Source organism: Spinacia oleracea, chromosome 3 (genome assembly GCF_020520425.1).
Source record: "Spinacia oleracea cultivar Varoflay chromosome 3, BTI_SOV_V1, whole genome shotgun sequence".
NCBI lineage: Eukaryota > Viridiplantae > Streptophyta > Magnoliopsida > Caryophyllales > Amaranthaceae > Spinacia > Spinacia oleracea.
In genome coordinates, this window is record NC_079489.1 from 25,686,938 (window position 1) to 25,705,646 (window position 18,709).

Genomic DNA, 18,709 nt, shown 5'->3' on the forward strand with positions numbered 1-18,709 from the left:
TGAAACGAGTTGAAAAGTCAAAACAAGACTGATATTTAAGAACATGCGGAGTATACAACTTCATCCAAAATCAAACACTGTAATAATTAAAAAATAAATCTAAAATGAAATTCAATCCAAAATAAAAAAAAATTAATCTAATCTATTATTAAAATATAGCATTTGGTGTGTATAACTATATAAGGCCCTGTTCTGTTCACCTTATTTCCACTTATTTCAGGAAAAATAAGTTCAGATAAGTTCAGTTAAGTTCAGATAAGATAAGTTCAGGAAAAATAAGAGTTGGCCCAGTACAATTTATAACTAAAATAAGTTTTGATAAGTTCTAATAAGTTCAGATAAGTTCAGATAAGTTCAGTTAATTTCAGATAAGTTAAGATAAGATAATTTCAGGAAAAATAAGTGGAAATCAGGTGAATAGAACGCAGCCTAAGAATTTCATTTTCACTTGACAATTTAATAGAATCCGTGCATCGCATATATATATATATATATATATATATATATATATATATATATATATATATATATATATATATATATATATATATATATACATATATATATATATACATATATATATATATATATATATATATAGGGCCCCCTCCAATGAGAAGGTCCTTATAATGAGAAGGATGAGAAGAGATCTCAGCCGTACATAACATATTGATCTCACGGCATGAAATTAATCAGCAATTAAAAAGAAACAAAATCGTTGCCTGGGTAAACCAAATCCCAGCATCAACTCCTTTCTCTCTCCTCTTCCAACTCTAACCCCTGTTTCTTCCTTTGTCCTCTTCATTTATTTCTTCAACTTCTAAATTTTAATCATAATCTTATCCTAATAATTGCACAAATTTCCAGCAATTTATAATTAAACTGCGATTTAATTTGTTTCGATTAAATCTACGCAATGCACAAATTCAGTCCAACACAGAGAAAATGTCGATGACAAGGATTTGGCTTCCATGGTGGAGAAAGGAGAGAGAAGTAGAGTTCATTCAGAGCTTTAGTGGAGGAGAACGGAAATGGCGGCAACTGCGAAGGAGTGGAGATGGTGGAGGGAGATGGTGAGACTGTGAAGGTTGTGATGGAAGCATCAATGGCAGAAAACGAAGTGTAGGTTGCGAAGAGCATGTCAATTTGTATTTATGTTCAATTCAATTGGGGTTTTTATGGGCTTCTTTGAAATATTGGATTGATTTTATATTGAGGTTTAACATATTAGAGCAAGCAAAATATGCGGGTTATTATTGCTGTTTTTGTAATCAATTAGTCAACAAGTGGGCAAAAATTGGAGTAGAAGCCAAACTAGTTTTGAAGGTTAATCAAACATTCTATGGCCATGGCTACACTCGGAATACAATGAATTTTTGTCTCAAATTATCAACCCAGTGTTTCCCTCAAAAAAAATTATCAACCCAGTGTTAGAGCCTTCAGCATTTTTGGAAAGTATATATTTGGAAATTTGGCTTATTTTGGGTAAATGAGTAAAAAAACTCAAATGAGAAAAAAAAAAGTTTAAATGAGCAAAAAAATAAATTTAATGAGCAAAAAATGTTTAGATGAGCAAAAAAAACTAAAGAGTAAAAAAAAGTTTAAATGAGCAAAATAAATAAATTAATTGAGCAAAAATAATAAATTAAATGAGCAAAATAAATAAATTAAATGAGCAAAAAAATCTAATGAGCAAATCTGATGTGGAAGCTCTCTGTTCCTTCTCATTATAAGGTATCTTTTCATTTGAGAAGGAACGCAGGACATATGTTGCAGTGTAAACATTGGTATGGTTGGATGAATGCCCCCCAAACATTGCAACATATGTCCTGAAAGACAAAGAGTTAATGAATAGATAAGCTAATGAGCCAATTTTAAGACATTTAAAATTTTAAAATATTTTCTCATTTAGATACAATGAGCATAAATTTAAAATCGAAACTACAATATTTGCTCTTTTTGAAACAATGAGCAAAAGTTTAAAATCGGACTATAATATTTGCTCATTTAGACACAATGAGCAAATGTTTAAAATTCGAAATTTAATATTTGCTCATTTAGAAACAATGAGCAAATTTTAAAATCCGAACTTTAATATTTGCTCATTTTGAAACAATGAGAAAAAAATTTAAATCCGAACTTTAATATTTGCTCATTTAGAAACAATGAGCAAAGTTTAAAATCCGAACTTTAATATTTGCTCATTTTGAAACAATGAGCAAAAATTTAAAATCTGAACTTTAATATTTGCTCATTTAGAAACAATGAGAAAATGTTTAAAATCCGAACTTTAATATTTGCTCATTTTGAAACAATGAGCAAAAATTTAAAATCCGAACTTTAATATTTGCTCAGTAGAAACAATGAGCAAATGTATAAAATCTGAACTTTTATTTGCTCATTTAGAACAATGAGCAAAGTTTAAAATCCGAACTTTAATATTTGCTCATTTTTTAAAAATGAGCAAAAGTTTAAGTTCGAAACTTTAATATTTGCTCATTTAGAAACAATGAGCAAAGTTTAAAATCCGAACTTTAATATTTGCTCATTTGTGTAAATTAAAAAAAATGAGCAAATTTTTTGAATGTTAAGTAATTTGAGATTTTAAAATATTTGCTCATTTAGGCACGATGAGCAAAAGTTTTGAATATTAACAAACCCGAACTTTAAAATTTTATAAATGAGCAAAAATATTTGCTCATTTGTCTAAAGTATAAGAAATGAGCAAAAAAAATTTCTCATTTGTGTAAACTATACGAAATGAGCAAAAATATTTGCTCATTTGTGTAAACGATAAAAAATGAGCAAAAATATTTGCTCATCTGTGTAAAGTATAAGAAATGAGCAAAAAAATTTGCTCATTTGTGTAAACTATAAGAAATGAGCCAAAATATTTGCTCATTTGTGTAAACGATAAAAAATGAGCAAAAATATTTGCTCATTTGTGTAAGGTATAAGAAATGAGAAAAAATATTAAAATTCGGATTTTAAACTTTTGCTCATTGTGTCTAAATGAGCAAATATTATAGTTTCGATTTTAAAATTTTTCTCATTGTTTTTAAATGAGTAAATATTAAAGTTCGGATTTCAGACATTTGCTCATTGTGTCTAGATGAGCAATATTAAAATTTGAACTTTAAACTTTTACTCATTGTGTCTAAATGAGCAAATATTATAGTTTCATTAAATTTTCTATTTGCTCATTGATTCTAAATGACCAAATATTAAAGTTCGGATTTTAACATTTGCTCATTGAGTCTAAATGAGCAAATATTAAAGTTCGGATTTTAAAATTTTGCTCATTGTGTCTAAATGAGCAAATATTAAAATCCGAATTTTAAACTTTTGCTCATTGTGTCTAAACGAGAAAATATTAAAATCTGAATTTTAAACTTTTGCTCATTGTGTCTAAATGAGCAAATATTATAGTTTCGATTTTAAAATTTTGCTCATTGAGTCTAAATTAGCAAATATTAAAGTTCGGATTTAGAAATTTTATAAGTGGTGTTTGCAAGATGTTTGTACTGATTTCTGTTGTTGTAGTATGCTGCTGTGGTTTCTGGTTTGTTCGTTGTAGCTGCTACTTCAGTTGTTGCAGTATGCTGCTGTGGTTTCTGGTTTGTTCGTTGTAGCTGTTGCTTCAGTTGTTTTGTCTTCTGTTGTGATTCTATAGTGTGGAGTATGAGTGTGATTATTTGTTGTCTTCTGCTGTGATTCTACAGTGTGCAATATGAGTGTGATTGTTTGTTGCAGCTGCTACTTTCTGTTGTTGGATTGTTCTGCTGATTGCAGGTTATTTAAAGCGCAGCTATTGCTTCTGTTTGTCTAGCAACTGCTAGTTGTTATGGCTGCTATTGTGGAGTGACTTGTTGTGCAGTGTTCAATTCCGCTGCAGTTGGTCCTGTTGATTCTTGTTTGTGCTACTGGCTGCTCTCTTGCATCTGCTAGTTGTGTTGTTTTGTTAGGGTTGCGGACTGTGCACCCTTTTTTGTTGTTTGTTGTTTCTTTGCTTGGATTCTGCTATTTTCTACCTTTTGGAAATCAAGTTTTCTAATTTACCAAAGTCTGCAAATTGCTGAGGTTTCCGATGGCAGGAGATATCATAAAATGTTGTTATACAGATATAGATCAGTCAGATTAAGCAGACCATATAACTCGACCGGTATCGATCCATTAAGTGTATTGTTGGATAAATCAAGCCTTTCCAATGACAGAAATTGTCCAATTTCTGGTGGGATTTCACCGGAAAATTGACAGTTTGAAAGATACAAGCTCTGGAGGATAGTTGTGTTTGAACAAATACTAGTTGGTAAAAAACCAGAAAAAATGTTGCCTGACAAAACCAAGTCTTCTAACTGATTCATTTGGCCATAACCCTCAGGGATAATTCCAGTGAGCTTGTTCATTGACAAATCATTATACCGTAAAGATTGGCCTACGTGGGATTCGAACCCACATCTTTTGTGCATTTGCACAATGCTCTACCTATTGAGCTAGTAGGCTAGTATTTTTAAATAGAATCAAATGAGCAAAGGCTCTTCAACGACAACAATAGGTGTACTCCAAGAACCATCCTACAAAAGATCAGCATCAATTTTTATGATTTTGATTTTTAATTTGGTTCCCTAGATTTGGGCTACAGGTTTTTACCTTCCACTTGAAGGGTTTTTCTTGTTTGAGGCATTAGGATTAGTTTTTAATTAGGGTTTAAGCTTTAAAGCTTCCTTGTAATCCAAGCCTTTAAAGCGTTTTCTGTACATTACATTCAAATTCAATACAGAAGTTGGAAGCTTTGTTTATTCCCTTTATTCTGTTTCAGTCTTCTAAAAGCTGCATGTATCTCCTCTTCATAACTAATGCATGGCATCTAATTTTTTTGAACACCACTTGAAAAACCTAAGACAATAACCAGAACATTAATCACATGCTTGACCCTAGATTCTAGATACTTGTGCTATGTGGAAGCCAATATAGTCAGATTCTAGTAATTTAGCCAAATAAACAGGCAACATCTCAACCAGAAATAATTGTTCAAGTAACAAACAAACCATAAGATCCATACGTATATACTTACCATTCCGTGTGAACCAATTAAAACTTAAATATTTGCTCATTGTTTTGCTCATAAAAGAAAATCTGCAACCAGAACCATTATCTAACAGCAAACTCAAAATAACAACTATAGGTTATCGAATTTTGATTTATAGGTTATCGATCTACTTATTAAGTAGTTGGCAAAATATAAATTATAAGCACCTGAAAGAGGAAGAAATAACAACTATTCAGCAATTAACAAAATAAGGCCATTCAAACAATCAGCAAAAAGCAGCCTGGCTGGGATCAATAGCAAAATATATGATTCATGGTTAAAATGTTAGTCTCTTGTCCTTTGAACTCCAATTAATCGAGCAAATTCCACCTCTCACCAGTGCCAAGATGTAATTCATTAGAGAAATATAAGAGCACAAAAAGTACTACTAATTACTTAAAATGAATGCAAGGATAGATGCTCTTACATCAATGAACCCAAAAGCGTGTTCCTTGTCCGAACTGCAAAGCAGACTGCACTCAATAAGAGCTTGCGATCATGAAGCAATGGATCCAGAATTCTTTGTTCAATGACTCCTGCTATCACTTGGTTCCTATAAGAAAACAAGATGATGTTAATGGCTAGATATTATTCCACAAAATGTATTGGTGGGCAATGGGAATTCAGGTTTTCTCTAGTAACTAGACAACAGAACAGTATGATGATCAGTTTCTCGGTTAATGTAAGGTGGAGAAGTAGCTTTTCCGTTGTCAGTCCACAATCAACATATATATATACCTAAGATTGGCAGAAACTGATTAATATACACTATATGCGATGCTGGTTTCCAGCATTGGAATATCTTCTACTTCATATGAGGCGGATTTATCAACAGCCTTCCTTACATTGATCAACATATTTGTCACTCCTGTACCTGCAAAAGGATAGAGCTTCGCTTCAGTTTGTATAAAATGGTTAAATTTTATTGATCTTTTGGACAATACTGTCACTATAACTCTAGTAAGAAATATAGTAATCTGTTTTAAATGAACTCACCACAGTTTTGCACCATTACGCTGCAAATCAAACGAAAATATGATAACACCAGAGCATAATAGGAATGCAACAACAGACCAGTAGCAAACGAAATGCAGACTTACTCATTTTTGCTCATTTGCACAAATGAGCAAAATAAATTTACTCATTTGTGTAAATAAGTAAATTTATTGCTCATTTGATCAGATGAGCAGAAAACCACCCCAGCAATCGACAACGCCGGATCCTCAGTCCTAGCAGGTTCCAGATCAATAACAATCCCCACATCAATCCTATGCAAAATTGCGTAAACGTACCTTACAATGAATCCAAACAGGGTTCAAAAGTGTAATCTCCCTAGCCCCAAAAGTCTTCTCTAACAACAACACACTATTCGACATGAAAAGGGTTCTTACATCTATTCCAATCATTGAAACCAGCAAAAGATTATTCCCGTGAAATCGACCTAACTCTCAAATTTTAAAAATTACAGCATACAATCATAAAAAATACGAGGGAAAGAGAAATTCATTAGCATAATAAATAACAAATAATCAAAATACGCTAATTCAAATAAAAGAAACCCTAATTCATAAACCTCAATCGAAAAATCAGAAATAAGAAAAATGAACTAGGGCAAAAGTTCAATCGAAAAACAAAAGAAATAAAAATCAAATAACTAACATGGAAAATCGAAGATCAATCAAAGCAACAAGCAATAGATCTCCAAAATTGGGGGACGAAAGTGGCTCGCTGAATCGCAGGAGAGAGAAAATAAAAATAAAAGAAATCTTACAAATTGCAGCACAGGAGACGACGCATGGATGATGGCAGCGTGGGAGATGGTGGCGGCGCGGTGGTTGCAGCAGGTGAGGAGACGGTGGCGCTGAGGATAGAGAATCACGAAGGAGAGCAAAAATGGAGGAGAGAGAAGACATGCGAGTAACTCGCGAGGAGAGAGAGAGTTTTTTTTCATAATTTACTCGATTTTTTTTTGCAATATTTACAATTATGCCATTATTAAACACGCTAGGTAGATTTGTAGGAGCCGTTAGATCTAATCTTAGCGAACGCACGAGATCGCTTCTCATTCTTCTCATTTTAAGCTCCCTTCTCATTTGAGTGCAAATCTATATATATATATATATATATATATATATATATATATATATATATATATATATATATATATATATATATATATATATATAAAGGAGACATATGTGCTGAATTATTAGAGCGCCATGTAGGATTACTATTTCTTTCGTCCAATAAAAAATAAGATTTCTAATTTATTTTTGAATTAAAAAATTAGGTGCCACATAGATAATTAATTGGGTGCCACATAGATATTTTTATTAATTAATTACTAATATGATTGTTTTGTTTTACGTTGATTTGTTCCCAATTTATTCTTGGGTTGTTCCCGATTTATTTGGGTTTTTCCTAGAGTTTCCTAGGTTCTTAATTCTCATATATGTATGAGAATTTTTTTAGGGTTTCAATAATTCTGAAGGAGATTTGGATTCATACAGGTTTAGGGTTTATCATCAACTCGTCGATCAGAACAATTCGTACGCAAATTGCGAAGGACTCTACTTGGAAAGATGCGAAAACATCGAAAATCACTGCTCGCGTTAAGCTAGAAGCGGTGGAGTACGAGATGTGCTTTAGGATGCAGAATAGTAATTGTTTTGATTGTAACAGTTATGTATTTACATTGAATCTGTGGTATACAGATCTATTTTATCATTGTAGATGCCGTATGGCTGGTTATTAATGAAATTGTTCTTCCTCGTCAAAAAAATATATATATATACAACTCCACCCAAAATCAAACACTCGAATAATTCAAAATTAAATCTAAAATAAAATTCATCCAAAATCAAACACTTATCTAAAATAAAATTCAATCCAAAATCAAACATTAAAATCCAATATTAGAGCGCCACTTAGGAAAGTTAATGGTTTCAGCCAATGAAAAATAAGATTTCGAAATTATTTTTGAATTAAAAAGTCGAGTGCCACGTAGAAAAATAATTAGGTGTCACGTAGATATTTTTATTAATTAATTATTAGTATTACACATATACAATTTCATCCAAAATCAAACACTCTAATAATTTTTTAAAAAAATCCAAAATGAAATTCAATCCAAAATCAAAAACTAATCAAATCAAATATAATATATAATATATACAGCGCGTCTCCTGTGAGACCAGTCACACCATCAACTTGATGGTGTGACGAGGGCGAAACCAATAGCATACCTCCCCTAAAACTATTAAAAAAAAGTAACAGATCTAAACTATAGAAGTAACATACCTAAACTAAAAAAGTACCTCCTCTAAAATTATATATAAAAAAAAGTAACATGTCTAAACTATAGAAGTAACATACCTAAACTAAAAATGTACCTCCCCTAAAACTATTCCGTATAAAAAAAAAGTAACATGTCTAAACTATAGAAATAACATACCTAAACTAAAAAAAAAGTAACATGTCTAAACTATATAAGTAACATACCTAAACTAAAAAAGTACCTCATCTAAAATTATAAAAAAAAAAGTAACATGTCTAAACTATAGAAATAACATACCTAAACTAAAAAAAATATCTCGTCTAAAATTATTTAAAAAAAAGTAACATGCATAAAAGTAACTATAGAAGTAACATACCTAAACTAAGAAGGTATCTCCCCTAAAATTACTCCGTATAAAAAAAGTAACATGTATAAACTATAGAAGTAACATACCTAAACTCAAAAAAGTACTTCCTCTAAGTTTGTAAAAAAAAGTAACATGTATAAACTATAGAAGTAACATACCTAAACTAAAAAAAGTACCTCCTCTAAAATTATAAAAAAAAAAAAAAAAACATGTCTAAAATATAGAAGTAACATATCTAAATTCGCAAGTGTGAACTAGTCTCACCATCAGTCGATGGTGAGGACAGTCTCATATAAGAATTTGGGTAATATATAACAGTTGAAATATATAGGAATTTCATACTAACTTAACAATTTAATAGAATTCGTGCATCGCACGGGCTAAAATATAATTACATAATAATTCCACCAATATCATAGATAGTGTTGTAAAGTCTGGTTGTCGAATTTGTTTGAATCAGTTATCAACGGTTCGAATCAGTTTGAATATAAGTAGGTTTCATGAGTCGAATCACTTTTTGACAACCCTTATTCACAGAGACAAGAGATTTTTTTTTTTCCCCTACAAAGCAACCGTACATTTCTATTACAATTCTATGTTTGCTACAAACTACCAAACAAGTCTAAAATGTTAGGTGAGAAGAGTTTTCAAGAGATGTTAGATTCATGGTCGAGAAGATATTCCACAAAACTTAGAAAGCAAAGTTTAGCCCTTAAACAATGCAAACCATAAGCATAGGCAAAAGAGGGGGGGTTTTAAGCTCTTGGTGATTACTGAGTATAAAGAAGACAAAGCTCTGGATATTTATATAATGGAGCCATTATAATACATCACCCGTTATCAACATGCCTCTATACATTGCTATAAAAGTCTTCATCATTGCCAGAGAAAAACTCAACATCACATTCTTTAATATTCAGCATAAAACATACAAATCGCGCTTAATCAGCAGAAGTAAGAAATTACAAAACACTGAATGAAGATGTGATTCGTCAGCCTCTTCACACCTTCCAGAAGACGGATACAATTGATCAACTGGCAGACCTGCCATTCATGGAAAGACTGCTAGGTGGTCGCTATATGGAGTATTATTTAACACAACTTTCTTTACCAAAAATACTGCTAGATACATTCGTGCTTTCCTGGCAAGCACATCTTCCTCAAAGCATCATGGCCAGAGACATTAAAAAACATGTACTCATTTAGGCGGGGATGTAAATGGTAATCGTTCCCTATGTTGACAGGGAATCCGCTTATTTGGGGATGAGGTCTTCCCTCCTGCCTGCCGCAATCTTTCAGCTAGTCTCTCTGCAATGGAGTTTCATATAATCAGGACTAAATATATTAGGGTGAATTGGATTGTGAAGAGCTAAAATGTTTGACTGTGCCCAACTAAAATGTTTGATTCACTGAAATGGCCCAAGTCTTTTCTTTTATATCAGAATTCACGACTATGCAACAAAAAATGCTTAAAATTAAGGACTATGCAACAAAGTCATTATGCTTAAAATTCAGGACTATGCAACAAAGATGCTTAAAACTTACCAAACCATGCAACAGAAACACAGACAAATGTATAATTACGGAGGCCACCGAGTTTGGTAAAAATATATGGAAAAGTTCACCACACCCAATGAAATAAGACAAGCCAATCAAATTTGCAGAAAGAGAAAGGAATGCATCCATTTTCTTTCCCTCACCAGTTAAATAAAAAACCTTCCAGAGTTGGAAAAAATTTAGAAGGAAAATGCTTGCTTCTGATTCAATTTGTTTGAACTTCTACATGTTCCTTTCACCTAAAAAAGACTTCTGCATGTTCCTTTCACCTAAATACTACATACATATGTTTCATCTTGAGTTGTTTTCTACTTGTTTGAATTTCTCTCTCAATCCCATCTCTGAGCACATAACTTTCTGTTCCCTTCAACTAGGTATGTGAAAGTGATTGAGATAAAATTGTTGGAATTGCTGTTTGCAGGGCCATCATGCAGGTTTATGTTACTTATTTACTTGGATCTAATCACATCAGAATAACAGGTGATGTCTTGATCAAGAAGGATATCCTCACCTCTCAGTTCTTACCGGATACTACTGTAATTTTTATCTGGTGATGCAAACAAGACTAGGAGGGAGGCTAACTGGGAAACTATTTTTCAAGTGTCATTATAGAAGCTAGGTTGGTAAAACAAAATAGTAAACAAAAAATTTAGAAGTTGACTTCCAAAGGGAGCTGTCAAGGAACTACCTATGAAACTAGGCATAAAAGGCCATTGAGAATTTGCAAGGGCAAGTAGATGTGCTGAGATTTTGTTTAGGGAGGTCTGGTACTTTACCAGCCCCGGTCCTGACATTTTGAGAGCCCTAGGCGAAATAAGGGATCAGGGCCCCTTCCAAAATGATACGTCTTTAACTGAAATAATATCATAATTTTTTTTGTTAAATCCATTATTTTGTTGAATTCAACTCAATAAATGTTTTTATTATATCTCCTTTGCAGGATCCTAGAATTTCAAAATCCTGCTCTAGTCGATCTCTTGAAATATTTCAATAAAATAAATACTTACTTAATTACAAGATAATTAATACTCCCTCCGTCCCGGAATACTCGACCCGGTTTGACCGGCACAGAGTTTAAGGAACTTGAATTGACTTATTTAATTTAATAGGTAGTAGTTGATAGTGGGGTATTATTTTAATGTAGTTAGTGGGAAATGGGTAAAGAGTGGGGTTGGGAAGAGTAGGGGTTGAATTTTTAATTATTTTTTGTATGGAGTAGGGGGTAGGTGGGTTAATAGAGGTGGAGTGAGAAATAATATAATATTGTTAGAATATTTCCATTTTTAGAAACAGGTCAAGTATTAAGGGACGGCCCGATAAGGAAAACAGGTCAAGTATTCCGGGACGGAGGGAGTATGCATAAAGAGTTTTTTATTTTATTTTTATATAAAGGTTCATTTTGAGCATATAAAAGTATCAGTTAATTTTGTCATCATTAAAATTTGATATCTATTTTAAAACTTATAGACCCATAGTCCATCAAATAAACATTTTTTTGGCACACATATAGTTACATCTATTAGAACCGAGTACTAAAAGTCAAATACTACGAACGTAAAACTTAATTATCTTGTAAAGGATTAAAGGACAGAGCTAATTACAAATAAAAGGTTTAAATAATTGAGACACTATCTGTACAAAGTATTATAAATGAGAAAATTAGTTGCTAAAAAATAAATTTAAATAAAAAATTTACAATAAAAGCTACTCCCTTTGTATTTATTTAAGGGATACACTTGTCTTTTCCGGCCGTATTTATTTAAGAGATACACTTGCCATTTTTAGTAACTTATCAACCCCACCATCTAATTAAATAATACATCTAATTTACCATATGACCCACCATCCTATTAAACAAATAATTTCATAAACCCACCACATCTCCCACCCCCAAAATGACATGGTCCCCACTTGTTTACTTATTAAAATATCTACCCAACCACACTTGCTTTATTATTTTATTTCATTCAATTCTTTTTCTTAATACCCGTGTCCGGCCAAGTGTATCCCTTAAATAAATACGGAGGGAGTAACAAACACAAAAATAAAAATATTGACAAAGTTAAAAAAGAAAAGAAAAGAGTTGAACGAATAAAGGAAGATGGAAGTCAACAAGAAAAAACATTGAGGGGACGAATAAACAAAATAATAAAGACAGTGAGAGGAGTCGAACACTAGACACGTGGTAGTTATCAAAGCTTTAATATCTACATTCTACCAATGAGCCAAGGAAACAACATGTGTATTTAATGTGTTGTTTATTACTAGTACTAATTTACTAGACATGCTATTATTTTGGGCCCCTTTCCGCCTGGGCCTTAGGCGGTCGCACCCCTCGCCTACCCCCTAGAGTCGGGCTTGTACTTTACACTAGTAGCTTGTAAATTTACACAAGCTTTGGAGAGGAAAATGCCAGGTAATATCTGTAAACTTTGCATATCGTGAACAGTATACCTTGGTTATAAAATTATAATTTTAAGTTTTCTAGAGGGTGGACTTGTCATTATTCTTGGAAGGTAGTATCTTCAATAAAGTATATCATTTCCCTCCAAAACCGAATCTAGCGGCTAAGTAGCGAGTATCTTAAAATATGAACAGGAATTATTATTTTAAGATTTAGATGCATGAATGGGCATTGGATCCAAGGTTTTGAAGGTGTCTCTACAACCATAGTACCTTCGAAGGTTTTACTTTCATCTCACAGTATTTTTTGTCTTCTGTCCCGCTCCAAAATAATGTAGGTTAGAGCATGTTTTCTTATGAGTTAATCCCACAACCTTAGAAGCTCTAAACACCATGATTAGTATTTGTCTAGTCTCCATGAAGATGTTCTCCTCCCAGAAAAGAAAAACATATTCTCTTAAATAGAGAATACATAGGCTGGGCTCTATAGTCAATGCTTTCAAGAACATGTTTAAATTCCTTTCCGCTCCTTCATCCTCACCCCATTCCGTCTTCCACCCAGAACGCCACCACTATTCACTGCTCAGTAGCGACCATCACTATTAGCCCATGGAACGTACTTTTCTTTCCAAGAAGAAATCTGAAGACAACATTTGGATGTTATCTAAAACCTAAATCTTGAAAATCTATTTTCCTCACATGTGAGCTTTAAAATGTATTAACCTGTTCGAAAAATATATGGAGAACTAATGTCTTGTGAAAAAAAATCCTGAAAATACTGAAAGTAGCGAAAACAGGGGCTGTTTACCCCCAAGTAAACAAACAGCTAACAACCCCTTTGATAAATTCTGAAGTCTTAAACCAAAAAAAAAAACTGAAGTCCTTTTAATTCCTTGATTTCTCACACTAGATGAATCAAAACAATGACGCGTGATGTAATTCTGTTTCCGGTAAACATTAGTATCTTTGCTGCTTAATAAGCATTTTGGATTTTGAGCAGATACCATCATTTTCCAACTGAAAACAAGATTCTTCTGGCAATCATTGCAGAAAATCAAACTAATGTAAAAAATAAAATAAGAGTGAATAGTCAACTTAAGATGATTCTAGTGTGCAGACATTGCCCGGAATTTTACAAATCAGTCAGAGTTTTGAGAGAGATGTAAGGATAGAAACCAACTCAGCCTGCATGTCTGGTGTCAGTTACTAACTTAAAATGCAAAAGTAATACTTGCCTCTTTCCATCTCAAGTTCTTTGTCAAGTTCTTCTTTCCATATCCTTTGCCTCTCAGAGAAGCTTGGACTGCAAACATATGACCACTTTTATCAGAACAATTCAACAAAGATGAGCAACAACAAGAAACAAAGGAAGTCACTAACCTTGAACTATGTCCTTCTTTCTGTATATCTCTGATCTCAGGAAGCTCTTTTGAAGGCTGCTCTCTGAGAACATCCATTTTTAGGACAGGTCTGCAGTGGCTCGCAGGACTCGTATTCCTGGAAACATCACCTGCGGTAGATTGTCGTCTACTGGGTACTGGTGCAGGCGACTTGCTCTTTGAAGGCAAATTACTTACAGTATCATTGTCTATAGCCTTAAAAGCTTTTGGGGAGGCCACATTTATTGTATTATTATAGAACTCTTCTTGCAGTTTCTTGAGATCGAAAGCCTGAGACAGTTCAAGAAATAGGATAATACAAGTTATATAACAGCAAAATCAGAGATGACAACCTGACACCCATATATAGAGGGTTTATGACATTCCAACAAAGAACACCTTTTACCTTTTCATTCAAGAATGCCTGAATCTTTGACTCAGTAACTTCTTCATCATGATCAGCCAATGTTTCACTTGGGAATGTAAACTCAGATTCTCCATTGCAAGATGCTTCAGCAGTTCCACAATCTTCCCCGGGAAACAAGTCGATGTTGCTTCTTCCAACCTCAGTTTCTCCATTGCAAGATGCTTCAGCAGTTCCAGAATTTTCCCTAGGAAACAAGTCGATGTTGCTTCTTCCAACCTCGGGGCTTCCATCAAATTTGCATGGCCAATCATCAGTCGGCTCACACATAGGATTGACACTCTAGTTTATTCAAAATCTATATCAGTAAATTCATTGCGATTGTGGAACATGAAACTTTCTATTCCATAGGATGAGTACAGAAACTTTGTTACCTTACTAAAGTCATCTGCAAACATTGCAGGGCTTGATTGTGCTGATGAGCTTACTGCAAAGTCATCTTTATCATCTATCATACACATGTCATCATCGCTAGTGTATGTACCCCATAGAGGACTTGTACCAGAGAACTTATCAGGGTAAACTGTTGAGCACCTCACACTACCCATATTGCAAATATCTTTTAGACCGCCACTGATTGACCTCATTACGTTGCTTCTGCTGCAGCATTAAACAAATCTTTCAGATTCCATATTAACTCACAATCAACTTGAACAATATGGCTCGTTTGAGCAAGGACAGATGCAAATGCACATACATGCTCTTCTGATCTGTTGATGTAGTAGTTTGGTTTCCAGTATTTTCCTGAAGGACCAGACTAATTTGTTAGAGTAGGAGGAAAAAGTAAAAGAAGCCAAATAGCTGTTCAGCTAGGACTAACCATAACTGACCGACGAAATCCAGTTTGAGCTTCCCGATATTCTCCAGTGACAAATGGATGCTGCATAAAATTGCCAAAGTATAATTAATAGTTAGGACAGAATATGCTACAGACGTTTATGTGGCTTTTATGTTCAACAAGACAGAAAGAAATAGAAAAATCAATGTGATCCTCTTGTCTTTCTCAAACAATGACAATTTGACTAGCAGGAAATAATGCTTGGAATTTACAGAAGAGCAAACTGTTTCACAACTCCTTTTTAAATGGAAAGGAACTTGAATGAACTGCAGAAAATATGACAGATACCTGTAGAAGTTCTGAAGCAGAGGCCCTTAAGCATGGTTCCCTGTCACCAAATTTCAACTCATGCGGTTCAGATAGAGTACAATTAGAGAGTAGCAAAATCTGGTCCTTAAAACATTAGGCCGCATTTAAAAAATAGCAAAAAAGTACAAGGAAACAACAAGACAATCTTACTTTTGTAAGCACTTCATCAAAAAATCCTTTGCATCAGCTGAAAGGTGTTCGGGGATGGGAGGATGAGACTTGGTGGTCCCAATATGAAATAGCGCTTGCACCTGAATGAGCAGAGACTTAAAGTGTAAACATGGAAAACAAAGCGTAACAGCATAACTTAAACAAAATGGTAAATAATGTGACCTGAAATTTTTAATGGTGAGAATGTGAGGTTAACTTACCTCCTGATACTGGCACCATGGAGGCTTTCCTGTGGCCATTTCAATGATCGTACATCCAACACTCCATATATCAGCAGAGCTGGGGTATTAAACAGTGACAAATATGAGCTCCAGGGGGGTCTTAAATCAGTGAATTGTTTTTCATTTTTATTTTTAAATATACCTACTATTAAGATGTATATATATCCATTAAGAATTTATCACTAAACGAAAGAACCAAACATCAACCAGTCCCATAAGATCACCCACATTAAAATTATTCTGCATTCTGAAGTGTGCACGCGTGTAAAGAGTTGGAAGAGAAACTTAAAAGGTCAAATTTTGTAATCAACCTCAACATTACTAACAGAGGACTCAAGTAGCATTCAAGATTTAACATGCTGACATTTAACAGCCTTTTCCCTTTTCCATTCTGCCAATCAAGCCATTCAGATTCTCAACAAGTTCAAATTCTTTTCCAAATGTTTATGTCGCAATTCTTCAAGCTTAATCAGAGAGATTGCGTTCAATTGGAAAGTTGAATTTGAAGATGACTAATCCAAATAGCTAACTAAATGAGTTTCTTTCAGCCTAGTGATTGTGAGCAAAATTCCAAATATTGAATTAAATACAATCCTTACAAGCTATGTCCAGTCTGAAGAATAACTTCAGGTGCCATCCAGTGTGGAGTACCCTTCATCGATTTTGCCCCGGTCATAGTAGCCTGTTAGTGCAAAATATCCATACAGAATGAGACAAAATAGACAATCAACATGAGGTCAGGGGTCAGCTACCAATTACTTACGAAGTGACACGTTGAAAAGGACAAACAAAGAATATAATGAAATAAACTTGTACCAGCTCAACAACTTTCTTGGAAGCACCGAAATCTGCTAGTTTGATACCTATTTTATTGTCAACAAGGATGTTTGCACCCTACATCAAAAATAAATTGTGTGAGGAACACCAGCGGTGAGAAAAACCCCGCATTAACTTTGAAAACAATCAATAAATAGGGAGAGACCACTGATAAGTAATGATCCCCGGAAATCAAAGCAATACCTTAATATCCCTATGCATAATCCCATTCTTATGCAGATACTCTAACCCCAGTAGCAACTGCTTAGTGTACGTTCTTATGACCTGGTCAATGCGACAGAACAAAAAAAGAAGTTATTATGATCCTGAACAATTGAACTCCAAATGATTTTGAAAAAGAAAATATGAGTATTCGGGAAAGAACTAGATAACAAATCACTTGTAACTTACAGATTCTGGAAATAAATCGAAAATGCCAAGAAGCGATGAAATAGATCCACCCGGAACAAATTCCAACAAGATATTGAAAGCCTCCTCCTCTCTTGCAGTTCCCAAATATCTCTAGTATAAAAATAAAGTTCAGAATCTGGTAATAACCGCGTTGTTGTAGTGTTGAAAGAAATCAATACTTACAACTATATGTGTATGTGAGAGATTCTTAAGCAGATTCACTTCTTCCTCCAATTCCCTTATGTGAGCCTACTCACATTTCAAAACAAAGAAAGAAAACAAACTAAGTAATCAATTAACTTATCGAAGTAGAATTTAGGTATTCAGATATCTTCACAGATTTTACATTTCCAGTATCAACCTACTAGATCATTGTTATTGAGCCGAAAACAACCGCAATCCACCCAATTTAACATTTAAAGAAATAAACAATTGGGAATTGCATAATCAAACACGTCTTAATTTGAGAATTCCAATTCAAATTAAATCAAGAGAAGAAATCAATCAATAAATTTCAAATTTATTACAACACCCTTAATCACTGACCTGAGTTTTCTCCCTAGACGCACCACCTGAAGCAATCGAAACCTGCAAAATGTGAACCAAATAACACAATCAAAACCCCAATTTCCAGCACAAATTCAAAAAAATTCAAAAACAATAAACCCTAGTAAATTCCAATTGACCTGCTTAACAGCAAGGAGTTCTCCAGTATCAATGTTCATCCCCATATAAACTCTCCCGAAAGCGCCAGAACCAATCAACCCGCCTTTCCTCCATCGAATAGGCGGAGCTTCATCTTTTATCGGCGGCATATTCTCCTTCGCCGGAGGAAAAGGAAGCGCTTTCAACGGCGATTTGGCAGCGAAAATACCGATACGTGATTTCCGAATAGACGAGCCAAGTTTATCAACGAAACCACCAAAGCCGACGTCGGTGTCGGTGTCGGTGGTTGGGGAGGATGAGGGAGAAGAAGATGGTCGGAATACTAGAGATCGGCGGACTGATCCAAAGAGCTCTTGCATTTGAAACGACGTTGATTAACTATTTTAATTGAGTTGTCGCGGTGGTTGACGGTTGTTATGGCAGTGGTTTAGGGCTGTTTGGAGTTGGAGTCGAGTTTCGTTTTCAGGGGGGAGGAGAGAGAAAATGAGGAGAGATTTTGATTTGAAGAGGGAAAAAGGGGTTGAGACTTGAGATGGATTCATTTTCAAAAATCCTCAACGTTATTATTTCTTTCTTTTTATTTTTTTAGTTGAATTTTCTTTCCTTTTTATTTTTGGCCATGTTGTTTATCGAGCTGTACAATCACGTCTCTATCACGTGATTTTTCTATTTGTTCATATAATCGTAAACATTTCTTAATACTCTCTCCATATTTTAAAAAGAGATACACTTTCCTTAAACGTTCGTATTTTAAAAAGAGATTTTTTTTTTGACATGTTTT

General features: G+C 33.8%; 1 protein-coding gene across 2 annotated transcripts; it reads right to left on the bottom strand.

The window, feature by feature from the left end:
• Positions 1 to 9,503: 9,503 nt before the first annotated feature.
• LOC110800690 (mitogen-activated protein kinase kinase kinase NPK1) lies at positions 9,504 to 18,472 on the bottom strand. Of its 2 annotated transcripts, none has more exons than XM_056839985.1 (17): positions 17,949 to 18,472; positions 17,809 to 17,850; positions 17,446 to 17,511; positions 17,263 to 17,373; positions 17,056 to 17,136; positions 16,852 to 16,929; positions 16,635 to 16,717; positions 16,015 to 16,093; positions 15,794 to 15,894; positions 15,623 to 15,662; positions 15,317 to 15,376; positions 15,194 to 15,240; positions 14,871 to 15,093; positions 14,479 to 14,778; positions 14,074 to 14,363; positions 13,929 to 13,996; positions 9,504 to 10,041 (listed from the first exon to the last, which is right to left on the bottom strand). In XM_056839985.1, the coding sequence occupies exons 1-17, from the start codon at positions 18,285 to 18,287 to the stop codon at positions 9,932 to 9,934; spliced, it is 2,118 nt and encodes a 705-aa protein (XP_056695963.1). In that variant the 5' UTR covers positions 18,288 to 18,472; the 3' UTR covers positions 9,504 to 9,931. The 2 variants fall into 2 exon arrangements, with proteins under 2 accessions (XP_056695963.1, XP_021861691.1); XM_022005999.2 differs by having other exon boundaries at positions 14,871 to 15,096.
• Between the last annotated feature and the right edge of the window lie 237 nt (positions 18,473 to 18,709).